This window comes from Xenopus tropicalis, chromosome 7, assembly GCF_000004195.4.
Source record: "Xenopus tropicalis strain Nigerian chromosome 7, UCB_Xtro_10.0, whole genome shotgun sequence".
Lineage (NCBI taxonomy): Eukaryota > Metazoa > Chordata > Amphibia > Anura > Pipidae > Xenopus > Xenopus tropicalis.
The window spans coordinates 114,242,690-114,257,232 of NC_030683.2; the positions used below are offsets into that span (position 1 = coordinate 114,242,690).

The following is a 14,543-nucleotide window of genomic DNA, read 5'->3' on the forward strand; positions in this document are numbered from 1 at the left end:
TGTCTTCTCCAGAGGAGGTTCCATAGACCCACAATCCTCAGTGTTGGTCTGGTGGCGGAATGATCAGATCAGCCCAATGGGGCCCAGTGCATGAATGGTCCTGTCTGGGAAAGATTTATTTGTTTGGCAACCTCAACATACAAGCAGCTCTTTAGGCGTATGGTCCTTAGGTAAATGTCCATGTATTGCTATTGGCCTTCACAAAGTCTTGCTCAATTATTGGTGTGTGTATGGCCAGCTTACATCTAAAGCTAACGGAGGAGGGGTTTCAAACCAGTTAAAAGTAAATGCATTAAGTAGACAGCTGGAAATGATTGGAGCCAGGACTGCTGCCTTCCTACTTTTATTCTGGTCGGGGTCTGTAAACCCTCACACCCCCCTGCTGGTCAGGATCTGATACCCCACCCCCCTGTTGGCTGAGATCTGTGGGCCTGGCCCTCTGCCATGATATGTAGGTCTGGTAACCCACAGTATATATGGAACTAATGATTAAGGGCACATACAGACCGTTAGTAGAAAGTCACTGACTGTAAAGGCGTCGGTCCAAGTGCACCGGCCCCACACCCTCAGCATAGGGTCACATCTATATGGGCATGCAGGCACTCAAGCATCTCTCCAAAGGTCACATAATAAAAAGTAAAAACAACTTTATACAAAGCTACAATGAAATATAAGACATCTCCATAAGCCCTACGCGTTTCATGCTTTAGGGGGCCCATGATTAAGTGCCCCTAGGGCACGAAACACTTAGGGTTAATGGAGATTTCATTTTTTTATTTAATTTTGTTACCCCTGTGGAGAAGCTTGAGTGCCTGCATGCCCATATACATGTTGTGTCTGGTAACCGACAGCAACCAATCAGAGATTCCCTTTGTTACATGCTGCCTTTAAATTAGATGCTGGGTTGAATTCAGTTTATATGTTGCTTTTGTAGCTTGGTTACTGTTATCTTTATATGACTCCTAGTCTGTTGCCAATATCCGCACTAACGCACTGCAAGGGCAAGTTATCACATACAGGGAATATAAATGATTGGGGCAAGTCCAGTTGTCTCTGGAATTGGAACCCATAGCAAGTTTGCTTTCCAACAGAACACAAGCCAGACAATATCATTCTTTACAAAAATATGTTTTTTTTATTAAATAAAGGCACTTTACATGTTTTTTTTATCAAATAGTAGTGCCCCGTAAGTACTCAGTACCAGTATGGGGACCATTGGTTCATGTGTGCTTTCAAAATCACGTGAAAGTCATCAGCGCTAACGGCTTTTACATGGCTCTTATAGGCAGGAATGGGGTTGACCGGGGGCAAGTTTGGTTACTTTCACAGCATGGGAGAATACCCAAGAAATCATAGTATGTGCCATAGGGGGAGGCAGAGAGAGTCCTGTACGGTTCTTCTGCTTTATTTGCTGACCTGCTTTGATCACAACCAATCAGAATGCCAGAGAGGTCTCTGCTGGTTGCATCCAATGGAAGCACCACAAGTAGCCCTCGGCCTGTGATTGGCACACACAAAACATATGGAAAAGACATTAAAGTTTTCCCTGAGGAGCTAAAGAACAAAGGTGTCAGCTTTGGATCAGAAATTGGCATTAGGAACCCAATACACATGCATTCCCATTGGCCACCATATTGTTCAAGCTGAAGACTATTCACGTGTGATAACGACAGGACTCCTAGCAATTCGCTCATGGTAAGGAATGCAATATACAGAAAATACAAAACATTGGGGCCAGTCCAGTTGTCTCTGGACTTGGAACCCACAGCAAGTTTGCTTTCATTCGACCAATAGGAGATAGCTGCGGACTGGTGGCTACCGATTTTGGCCCCAGAGTCAAGTTCCTCCAGTTGGATCTTGGGTTCATTCATTTACCAACAAAACATTTATACAACAAAACAATAAATACAATTTTTTTTAAAACAAACACAAAGTACAGGAAAATTAGGAGAATACAGACATTCCCAGGTTGAGCTCATTCAAGTAAGGCCATAAACCCTTCTTATATCGGAAAAAGCCCACACAAAGTATCAGTAGTGGCCACTTGGTCACAGTGCTATGAGGAACGTCTGTACAAGTAACACACTTACATCTTTAACTGAACATACAAATAACACAACTAAACAATGACACACCCAATGTATTTGCCACAGCCTCTCACGAGAACAAGCTTGGGTAGAATTCCAGTGCATTTATGGGAGTTATGATGGGCATCCTGCGCTTACCCAGGTATTGCTGTACTGCAACTCCCAGAAGCCCTCTCCAGCCTCTGGTTGCCCAATCATACTTCAGTTAAGTCCCTGATATTATGAATTAGCGCAAGCGGTTTAGCAAATGTCCTGTTAACCAGACCCCCTACTAACTGTATATATGCAGAATATAAAGTTTTAGGGTTTCCAGACCCGTATTTCGCTAACTGGCCATTTTCTGCAGGAAATAAAGGGGTACTTTCTCTAAAAATTATTTTTTAGTATCTTGTAGAGATAATCTAATTAACTTTGCAATTGGTCTGTGCTTTTGCATATATTATTGCTCCATTTCTCCAGCGTAAAGCAGCCATAGAGGGCCAGCTCTCTGGTAACTGCCTGCTTGCTGGCACCTACGGGAAAGTTCTCACCTTGCCTCATAGCAGGGGCAGCCCTGTATAGGGATCCACTCAGCGCCCAAAGGCCAGTGCCTAGGGGGGCACCATTGGGTGCATTCAGGCACTCATCTATTCATCTACCAGCATTCTACATGCAGTTTGTTGGCCATGCCACTTGTAGATGGACCCAGAAAATATCCTTTATTAGTGCCAAGCCCCATATACATCAATAATGGAAAAAAAATTATATTATTAGAATGGCATAAGGGATTGTCTTTAAAACAGACTTTGCTACGATAACAATGGACTCTCCAGTGCCCACTCTCACAGAGATGGTGCTAAATTATATCATATAGACATATGGTGAAAATAATAATATGGCTGGTGTCTACTAGTGCTGGGCCAACCAGGCAGTCCTCTGCTTCTCAAGCCAATCCAACCTGAGCTACGTTTACCAGTATTCTTTAACAGGCGTTGGTGACCTGAATGTTTGGTAACACTAATATATAGTGTTTCTATCACCACTTTACCTTAATATAACAACAATTACACAGCCACAGCCCCTTCTCTAATGCTGCTATGGCTGCAGAACCTGTAAAAGCACGAGATGGTTAGGCTTGGTTAAGCTCCCAAATACTCTTCCTACAAATGATGTTCAGTGAGGCCCCTCTGTGTCCAGCATCAAGGGCAGCGCCTTGTTTGTAGCCCCTAACAGATCTCTCTCCGTATACCTGCTCCTAAACTTAAATGAACAGGTTGTTCTTCAACAGTAACCCAATGACGGGCCCTTTGAGACTATTACTATTTGTGGGTATAATCATACTATCAGGTCTGGACTGGGATTCAAAATAGGCCCTGGCATTCCAAGTACCCAGAGGCGCAAACAGCCCCCACCAGCCCAATAAATAGTGACTGACTATGGCATCTTACAGCAGCCCCTCTGGCATTTGCCAGTCCAGGCCTGCATACTATACTACCAATTCTTACATTTTTTTTAACCAAAGGAAGAACAACAAAGACACAAATTCTGTAAACGGAATTCTGTCTTCTCATTGAGGAATTCAGCACTTCTGCCACCTGTAGTTATCCTCATTTAGCAAAAAACTTATAAATAAATAAGTTACAGTTCTTCGCAGAGGGACAAAAATAAACATCTGACAGTCGGTTCAACTAGTTTCCTCTCCAGGGTAAATATGTACAATTGACCAGTTATAGGCACAGCTCCATGGCACAGAAAGTTTGGCATGTCTATAATTAATGTCCAAGAGGCGAAAGATCTGCAGGAATCCCTTTCCACTCAGGCAGGAAAGCCGCATCATAGCGAAACAGCTTGAGGAATTCTGAATCTGGCAAGGTGAAATTGGTGAGGTATATGGCTTCCCCCCCAACAAGGTAACTCACCCAGAAGCCAAACGTGCCAATAGTCATTATTGTGTGGTTACAGCTGGCCAAGAGAGCAAAGTCTTTGCCTGGAGTTGACTCATTTCCATCCCCTGAGAAATAGACATCGCCCTTGGAACTGTCTATATTTTGTTTGCACCAATCCATCCCATTGCTGGCCACCACAAAGACAGGCTCTGCGTACTTCTGCCTGAAATAACCCATGGCCTGGTCCAAGTAAGCTTTGTCTGCAATCACGCCTTTCCAAACCTTTGGCATGACGTTGATATAATCTCCTCTTCGAACGTGAATCGCTATGAAGGTGGTGTTTTTCCGTTGACCTTTAATGTCGTGTAATATTTGGTTGGCCTCTTTTTTAAGGTGGTCGTGAATCGTGAACTCCTGGAGGATCTCGCGACGCAAGTGATGGAAAAACGTCCACGAGCAGGGGTACCCGGTCAGTTTCAAGAACTTCTCATCAATGTGATTATACTCTTCGGACATCCAGTCATGGATCCAGTACTCTCTAAAAGGAACATAGCTGGGGACACTGCTATGTAACACAGGGAGGGTGATTTTAAATATTGGTGCCAAGTAATCATGCATTTCGGGGAGGATGTAAGGTTGGTAACCATTGGCCTTAGCCAGAGCATACAAGGTGGCATACTCTCCCATCTGATTGCCCAGTCTCCCATCAGGTTTAATAGTCCATATCCCATTCTCGACACATTTACTATTGTTTTCTGAAGTGCTCGATTCACTTGCATCCACGTTGTTGGCTTTATTGGACTTATCAAGGCACTTGAAAGGATACGGAAGCTCCAGAGAAAACATCAAGAACTGGACTTGATACTGCAGTCTATAGAGTGCCAAGAAGACAACAATGGATAACGTGCTTACAGTAAGCAAAAGCATCATCCTTTTTTTGTTCGCCATTTCCATACTCCTGCAAAATTCTGATCATGTATCTTATGGATGACTGCATGAAGCAATGTCACCTGCAATGGAACAGAAACCAGTAGTTAGTGGCCACATACTGACAAACACAGACATAGCATTCCAAAGGCAAATAACATGACACAAGTCTATTGAAGAGTTATGGGAAGCACACTTCCTATGGAGAATGAGACTCGCTATATATCGATATTCGATAAACAGGGAATTGTCTGACGTTTTTCAATAACTTATTTTTTCAGCTTCTGACAGTTTAAGATATTTTCTTACATTTGGGTTTGGTCTGATGTGTCTGAGCCAGCAGAAAACATTGAACCTATGGCTGGATTTATTCTTGAGGTGCCCAGACACGGTCAGATTAAAGCTGCCGAGCCCTTTAGACCGATTCGGCAGCTTATCTGCCGGAGTATGGGGATCCCTGACCAATATTTGTCTGAAAATCGGCCAGGCATAGATCTTTTTTAGTCGGATCATAAACCGTGTTGGCTCGTTAAAGCTGTCCTCACTCCAATTGTAATGCGATCGTTTGGCCCTAGGCCAAGCCAAAGTGGGCGTATCGGGGGAAAGATTTGCTTGTTCAGTGTCCTCGCCAAACCAGCAAATCTTACAGTGCATGGCCACCTTAAGTCTTATTGCCACCTTCAGTTATTGCACTAACCCGGGAAATAAACGTTGGAATGAGTTGGGATTGTGACACCCCTGGCCTTAGGTTACGCACACATGTCCGCCTGTGAAAACAGCCACGTGTGGCACTAGCCTTAGTACAGTGTTCCCTTTGAGCTCTAACACAACTGTTTGACTTATGAAGGCAACTGGTTGCACCAGGGCAAAGTGAGTGAATACTGTATCTCCAATATTTAAATACAGGCTGATGGTAGGACCACACAGCTACTGGACCACACAGCATCTCAATCCCAGGTACAAATAAAGTTCACCTCCCAGAAGTGCTGGTATTGTTCACAGCCAGTAATGACACTTTGATCCAACATAGATACTACACAGATGTTGCATTAAGTGCATATAGTTACAGTAAAAGTGGGCAAGGTCACCAAGCGAGCGTATCTTCTCCCAATAACCCCCGCCTACGGATGGGCGATAGAAATGGCCTGTGTATGGCCACCTTTAGACTACACGGTGGTGGATTCTATACAACAGTGGTTCCCAACCTTTCTTGCAGCAGGGGCCGGTGTCAAGAACGAAAAATTTTCCACGGACCGGGGGAGCAGGGCTGCGTGCGTTCACTCGCACATTTATACGCGCGACGCGTTCTTACGCTGCATTTTTATTCATGCTGCGCTTTCCTCCCCCGGCGCATTCATTTAATTTGTGGTGGATATGCGGTGTACATGAAGCATTGCGCTTATAAAGACGTGGCGCTTTTCTACGCGTCTTTCTTCGGGCGGCACTTTGCGTTAACAGCATATTCACAGGGGTGGCCCACTAGAACGCAGCCTGCGGGCCTGCAGACCGGCGGTTGGGGACTCCTGCTATACAACACAGTAATGCCTGATACTAGAAATATCCTCCAAGCTGGAGCTATAAACACTCAAGTAGTCAAATAAAAGCTTTAGACAAACCTATATTCTAGTTATAGGCTTTACTCACAGCAGTTACACTCTCCGTATCACACAACAGAACTCATATTTTCTTTTGAAAAGCAAAGGGAGATTTTATTTTTTATAGGTCATAAAAGTTACTGGAGCAAACATAATGGCTCAGCTCTTTATAAATCCTTTTTGTGGGTTATTTACGGGCAACATATTGCGCCTCGCACTCCAGCACTGCATGAAATAAGAAGCCCAACATGTCCATAGAGATACCATGCAAGTGAAATGTTTTTCGATAACCGAGATTGCCAAAGCCTCCCGAACAGTAAGTACTGAGAGCCAAGAACCTCCAATGCTGCGGAGATAAGAAAGATATATGCCATGAAAAAATGATTTTATGGTTTATCATAAAATTTATGGGTGTAATTAAATTGAAGGAGACAATACTTTTCTTCTTATTAAGTCTCAGTTTTTCCTCATTGACTTCAACAGGGCTTTCGTGTGTTAAACCCCGAGATACGTTTTTCTCACTGAATTGCATCTGGCTCTATGGGAAAATCTATTACTGAATTAGGAGATGAGCAATTCTCATCAAATTGAAAATATGTAACTAAATGGAAAGTTCTTCTGGTTAGGAAAGACCCTGACCAATCAGAAGAACATCAGACCAATTCTCTTTCTTTCTCCTGACAACTCCCTCGACTGGATCACGGTCAGGAACTGACCAGCAGGTGGCGCTGTTGTGCTATTATATGAATGAATTTTGTCACATCTTTCCCTTAATATCATGGAATTTTCAAAAATAATAATGAATGTAGATTGCAAAAGTGTTTAGAATAGCACTTTCATCAATTTTACAGGTTTACTTATCCTTTAAAGAGAGGTTATTAAGTAAGGGTCAGGGGTTTAACATTGATACAAGAACGTATAGGGGTTTGCAGAGAGGTACAGCCGATGTAAGTAAATATTGAAAACAGAACATGACCATCTTTAAAGGGGAATGAAATGTAGAGTTGCGGGGTGTACCAAGCAGTGTCGGACTGGGGTGTTCAGTACCCACCAGAGCTGCTGTCTGAGGGGCCCCCCACTTCAGTTGCGAGCTCCTGCTCCCCCTACCACATACTGCACCCCACTTTGTGACATGGGTCGGCGCCTGCAGTTCTCTGCGAGAGGATGGGGCTGGGTCAGCAGGGGCAACGGGGCACACCGGGTTATTTCCCAGGGCCCTGCCGGCCCTATCTGACCCTGGTACCAAGTTGCAACACACATGGCAATGACTCTAGTCACTTACCTCCTACCCTGGCTGGCCCTTCTCTGTTTAAAAGAAACTGTCATGGCTCTTAAAGGAACAGTAAGTGTATAAAAGTAATGACAATATAATGTACTGTTACCCTATACTGGAGCAACTGGGGTGTTTGCCTACTATAGTTTATATAACCAAAGCTGCTGTGTAGGCACGGGGGCAGCCATTCAGAGGAGAAAAGGCACAGGCACATAACCGATAACAGATACAGAGCTTATTTGCTATCTGCTATGTAACCTGTGCCTTTTCTCCTTTTTTTCCAGCTTGAATGGCTGCCCCCGGGGCTACACAGCAACTTATTATATAAACTATAGTAGTGTTACTGTAGCAAACACCCCAGCTGTACCAGTGCAGGAATGGCTGCCCCCGGGGCTACACAGCAGCTTATTTATATAAACTATAGTAGGGTTTCTGTAGCAAACACCCCAGCTGTACCAGTGCAGGAATGGCTGCCCCCGGGGCTACACAGCGGGGTATTTATATAAACTATAGTAGGGTTTCTGTAGCAAACACCCCAGCTGTACCAGTGCAGGAATGGCTGCCCCCGGGGCTACACAGCGGGGTATTTATATAAACTATAGTAGGGTTTCTGTAGCAAACACCCCAGCTGTACCGGTGCAGGAATGGCTGCCCCCAGGGCTACACAGCGGGGTATTTATATAAACTATAGTAGGGTTTCTGTAGCAAACACCCCAGCTGTACCAGTGCAGGAATGGCTGCCCCCGGGGCTACACAGCGGGGTATTTATATAAACTATAGTAGGGTTTCTGTAGCAAACACCCCAGCTGTACCAGTGCAGGAACGGCTGCCCCCGGGGCTACACAGCGGGGTATTTATATAAACTATAGTAGGGTTTCTGTAGCAAACACCCCAGCTGTACCAGCACAGGAATGGCTGCCCCCGGGGCTACACAGCGGGGTATTTATATAAACTATAGTAGGGTTTCTGTAGCAAACACCCCAGCTGTACCAGCACAGGAATGGCTACCCCTGGGGCTACACAGCAGGGCATTTATATACATAGAGGAAGTCAGATACTGGAACATCATGTTTACAAAAAAAGAGACAAGAAACACAGGATTTCTTGTCTCTTTTTTTGTCCATCGATTTGGCTTTCTGAAGTCACCCAAAATTTCCTCCTGAAGGCGACTTCATAAAGCCGAAGCGATGTGTAGGCCTTTTGCTCCAATTGTTGCCGGTGGAAAGGTATTTCAGAGCGGTTAGGGCGAGGACACATGTGGCAATTAGTTGCCACGACTTTTTAAAAAGTCAGTTGCGCCGACTAATCGCAGCATAGTTTAAAGCAGTGATCCCCAACCAGTGGCTCAGGGCAACATGTTGCCCCCCAACCCCTTGGATGTTGCTCTCAGTGCCCCCAAACCAGGGAGTTATTTTTGAATTCCTGACTTGGGGGCAAGTTTTGGTTGAATAAAAACAAGATTTCCTACCAAATAAAGCCCCTGTAAGCTGATAGTGTGCATAGAGGCTGCCTAATAGCCAATCACAGCCCTTATTTGGCTCCTCCATGAACTTTTATGGTGCTTGTGTTGCTCTCCAAGTCTTTTTACATTTCACTGTGGCTCACGAGTAAGAAAGGTTGGGGATCCCTGGTTTAAAGTATAAGTCGCTGCGACCAATTGCCCGCACAGATTCGCTGCATGGACTAGTCACCGCAACTTTTTAAAAAGTCGTGGCTACTAATCGCCGCATGTGTCTTCGCCCTTAGTCTCCAAGGGTAGCAAAGTTCTACTGTGGGCGGCTAACTCACTCCGTGAGACATTATCCTTATACAAGCAGTTTTATTATCTTACAGTTCCAAGACAATACAGGCTGTTCCATGGACGATGGCCCAAAGGTTGTACATTCTTGGTTTACAAAGGTCCTTCGTAAATCAGATAAGAAATAATCCCACTGGGAGTTCTCTCCGCAACTGTAACCCGGTTTGCTTCATCCGATTTGGCTGCAGAACTTGTTATTTTGTAAATGTGATTCTGTATTTTGCCAACAGTTTCCCCCCCCTCCCTCAATTCAAAAGCAGTTCGGTTGGGTATTTCTTGTCATGCAAACCAAGTAGACATCTTATAGAGATGCATGTTAATACAGTCTTCTTTATAATCCCGGCACTGGGACACAGTTTCACTGGAGAAAATAAGTCATTCATCCCTGCAATTAGTAGTATAATCAAAAGAATCCATGCCTATAATCATTTAGTGTGATTGTATGAGTGTATAGCTCCTTTATTTGTAATGCTTTATAGTGAATTTTCTAGAAAGTCCTTATAGGCAATGACATATAAAATAGCTTGTTTTTTAATTAATGTAATTTGGAAAGAATCCAATTATCTGTCATTATAGCAAAAACATATAAGGCTGTTAGAGATATTATTCCTTCTTCACTTCTAAAGTCTTAAACGTCTATCCAAGTTTCACGTGTACTGCATGGTCCTGATACAGTCATATTCTAGAAACAGCTTTATGTTCCCATTACGGTGTGTTTTGCTTTCAATTAATAATTAACCAATGCGATAGGCAGTTAAATACGGACACATAGCATGAACAGGCAGTTTATGTCCGTGGAAAAATAAACACCCATACTCTCACTGAGCATTTAGTTTCTGTCATGGGCAGTATTAGGCAGGTACTGGCGGTGCAACACTAATGAGCAAGAGTTTGGCCCACGTGTTGATTGCTGCCTCTGTTTCAGTATAATACTAATGTTTAATTCCCAGGGTATCCTAGTAGTGCTCACTCCTGCCTTAAAGGGATTCTGTCATGATTTTTATGGGGTACTTTTTATGTAAATGACACTGGTTACATAGCAAATAATTCCCTCTACCATTAAAAATTTTAGTCTTGGACCAACAAATGTATATTTTAGCTGTAATATTGGTGTGTAGGCGCCATCTCAGTGCATTGTGCCTGAGTCTGAGCTTTCAGCCAGCGCTACACATTAGAACTGCTTTCAGCTAACCTATTGTTTCTCCTACTCCCATGTAACTGGAGGGGTCCCAAGCCGGACTTGGATTTCTTTCTATTGGGTGCTATTCTGATACTTACTGGGAGCTGCTATCTTGCTCCCTTCCCATTGTTCTGCTGATCGGCTGCTGGGAGGGGAGTGATATCACTCCAACTCGCAGCACAGCAGTAAAGTGTGACTGAAGTTTATCAGGGCACAGAGATGTCCACTAGCATCTACTTACTATAGAGGAAATGTCTAAATAAGATAGAAGAACTCATTTCCTCAAAATTGGTTTATGGCAGTGGCTCCGTGTCTGTCTGGAGGACTTAGTGGGGTTCACGGGGGACATGCCCGGCACAATCACAACCACAGTAGTTTTGTGACAAGCTACAGATACATGAAATATATATAGGAAAGTTTTTTATATTAATTTTTAGTATGTTATAGACCTGTGACCCCCCCAACCAGTGGCTCGGCTCACCAACCCCTTGGATGTTGCTCCCAGTGGCCTCAAAGCAGCTGCTTATTTTTTAATTTCTGACTTGGAGGCAAGTTTTGGTCGGGGTACTGCCAAGCAGAGCCACCTATAGGCCACCTATAAGCCAATCAAAGCCCTTATTTGTAGCGACAAGCACATCTTTTCACCAGGCATGGATTCGCTGCAACATTCCACATTTTGCCATTGGCAAATTTGTTTACAAAACTGCCACAAAAATTTGCTGCAACATAACTCATAACAAACTCGTAGTCATGGTGAAAAAAGTCACAGTCACGTCAAATAAGTTGCAGCATAAAAATCCCAGTTGCGTAAAAAATGTGCGCAGTAGCCACACTTTCCTGATTTTTCGGCAAAGTGAAACAGGACAGATTCTACTACTTATTTGGAACCCCCCCTTTTTTTCCCGTGTTGCTCCCCAAATCTTTTTACAGTTGAATGTGGTTCATGGGTAAAAAAGGTTGGAACCCCTGTTATAGAAAGACCCAATCAAAGCAACTTTCATTTGGTCTTTATTTTTTCTTCCATATTTGAATGAATAGCCTGTTCCTTATCTGCAAATGAAAACTCTACCTGGTTGTCAGTTGAAACCACAAAATCCAATCAATTTATTAGGTCGACTGCACGCAGAGCCCCGGATTGCTGAGGAAGGGATAGTCCGGAGTAACTTGATTGTTTTAGGAATAGGACAGGATATTTAACTGTCTATATTAAGAAAGTTTCTAATGTTTTGCACTGCACACGTACTCACCCAGGCAGGCAGAAGGGTAAACCTGGGACGGAGGAAACGATGGAAGTGCCACGCTGTGCAGTAAAGTACCCAGAACAAGCTGGCCAGTGTTAAAGGGGACTTGTCACCCTAAGAAATAATTCCAAATCCTTTTGTATCTCGTTAGTAGAGCAAAATAAACTTTACTTACACTATATAAATTATTGAATTTATTATTCCTTCAGTCTTGGAATTTACAGTCACAGCCAGCAGGCCAGTGCCATTTTGTGTACACTGTAAGGCAAGCTTTGTCTTACCCCCCAACCCTCTTATGCATTTGCCATCTAGGTGATGTCTAGGAAGCACTAAATTGAAAGATAAAGTAATTTTAACTAAAAATCTGAGCTGTCAATCATATACTGCCTGCCCTGCCTCTATGCCTGCGGCATAGAGGCGGGGCAGGCAATATATGATTGACAGCTCAGATTTTTAAATTCATTTATAAAAAAATTATTTGGGTGTTATGTTTTATTATACAGCTTTTTATTTGTGGGTGACAGGTCTTTGAAAGATAAGCTATGTTAGACAAGGAAGGGGGGGTGGGGGGGTTGGGTGGAGTCTAACAAATTGCCATTGCCCAGTAGCTAGAAGTTTTATTGTTCTTTAAACATGTTAAATACCAGCTGCATTCATATTGGGCTCCAGGGCATCTCTGCGCAGACAATAAAGAGTGTAGTGTGTGCCTCCATCCTGTGCCAAGAATTTTATACACCCTGGAACCCACGAGAGACACTCGTGGCACAAGAGGCATGTTCCGTCCCACAGCTCCTGGCTACAGGTGAGAATTGTAACTGGTCAAACAATATTTTGACAAAGCCCATATGTGTGGAGGGCGAAACGCGTCAGGCGCTTTTTAGTTTTGGCTAGGCAGGGCCTCATAGCTGCAGGAAGGGCTGAATTGTTGGGTGGAGTGGGGGATGATTGGGGTGGCAGAGGGTGGGCAGCTCGTCAATGTCACTGAGTGACTTCAGGCCAAATCGGTCTGGCACCAGATATGGACCAGATAACACAGGATTGTGTTGATGGTATTATGTGAGCCCATTTACGAGTGGTTTATGTTTGGCCACGATTCTAGATGCCCATTCATACCCTGTGTTACCCACCCACAGCCCATATTTTAGTGGCATAAGAACCTTCCATGTATTAAAGGCCACTCTCTGGCTTATAACCCTCTAACCATGTGGTAATGTAGATTCTCATTGGCAGCCAAACAGAGTTGTGGCACTAACAATATATTCAATGGTCAGTGAATGCTGATTTTCTAGTAGGACGGCTAGATGGTCCTGCCTTAACCTACAATAGTTTTAATGTCAATTTTAAGTGTTTATTTCTGCACAATACCATTTTAATTTGATGATTTCAATAAAGGTTAAGTCTTAATAGAGCAACAGACTCATTTATATGACACAATATATAAGTCATACTTTTCTCTCCTTTTTTCATTTTCTAATTGAGAATAGTACCTGTCAGTACAAATATACTTAATATTTATTTTTTTAATACCACTTTCTGTACATTTTCTAGCGCAGGGCTGGCATCTGCCTTTATTTACCCCACTAGAAACTTACCACGCTGCTTCCCCTAAACAATAAAACTATACTGTAGAGTTTGCATGCCCTTTACCCTTCTATATAAGCTCACTAGCACATACAAAAGGCCATGTTTGCCATGTTTTGTGAGAGGGTGCCATACTGTCATGGTTGTGAATAGATATTAGGATTCAATTTTTTTTTTTTTTTTTACCAGGAAACAAATTTTTTCCATTCTGTTAGCAGCAAATCTAACCCTAATACAGGTATGGGATCCCTTATCTGGAAACCAGAATTATGGGAAGGCTATCACCCATCAAATCCAATTTAAGAATATAATTGTAATAATTATAATTTTAAAAATGATTTCCTTTTTCTCTGTAATAATAAAACAGGAGCTTGTACTTAATGGTAACTAAGTTTAATGAATACATATTGGGGGCAAAACAATCCTATTGGGTTTATTTCATGTTTAAGGTTTCTTAAGGTTTCGGGGCACTGGAAAAAAACCTGATGGGCCCCCGACCCAATGCCCGCAGGGCACCGATCCGCCAGTCTCCCTCCCCGACACGCTGCAGGTACGTGCGCTTAGGGAACAGGGTCCGGTGGGCCCTGCAGGCCCCAGTCCGACTCTGGGTGCATGCTGCAGACTGAAAGCATTTATGTGCAGCCATACAGCAAGCATCTAATCTAATTGCTAAGTAGCCATGCAGGATATGAATTCAATATGTTGCTGGTATTAAAGGGCTGAGGTGGCAACTGTAATCAGTACTGTCAGCATTTTGGCTATAAAAGAGGAATATTCCAGATTCTGGCCCTACCCATGTTAGCCCAATTAAAGCCCAGGGCAACCCTAAACTCTGCCCACTTTGAATCCCCAGACAGTGACTATATGTGTATATATATTGTATGTTTGCACATTCCACATCTAAGCAAATAATAACTTGCAAACATACTAGTTGTGTGGAAGTATTTGCCACACAATGAATGATTACAATAACTGCACAAAAGCAACACATGAACT

General features: G+C 43.3%; 1 protein-coding gene across 6 annotated transcripts in view; it reads right to left on the bottom strand.

The window, feature by feature from the left end:
- Window positions 1–3,682: 3,682 nt before the first annotated feature.
- The window catches only part of fut1 (fucosyltransferase 1 (H blood group)), a 70,814-nt gene continuing 59,953 nt past the window's right edge, over window positions 3,683–14,543 (bottom strand). For 5 of the 6 annotated variants that reach the window (XM_018095331.2, XM_031904967.1, XM_012966342.3 and 2 more), the window contains one exon: window positions 3,683–4,962. In XM_018095331.2, coding sequence (XP_017950820.1) covers window positions 3,839–4,906 — 1,068 coding nt within the window. In that variant the 5' untranslated portion in view covers window positions 4,907–4,962 and the 3' untranslated portion in view covers window positions 3,683–3,838. Of the gene's footprint in view, window positions 4,963–14,543 lie in introns of those variants that run through there. The other variant, NM_001004772.1, reaches the window with a different exon arrangement.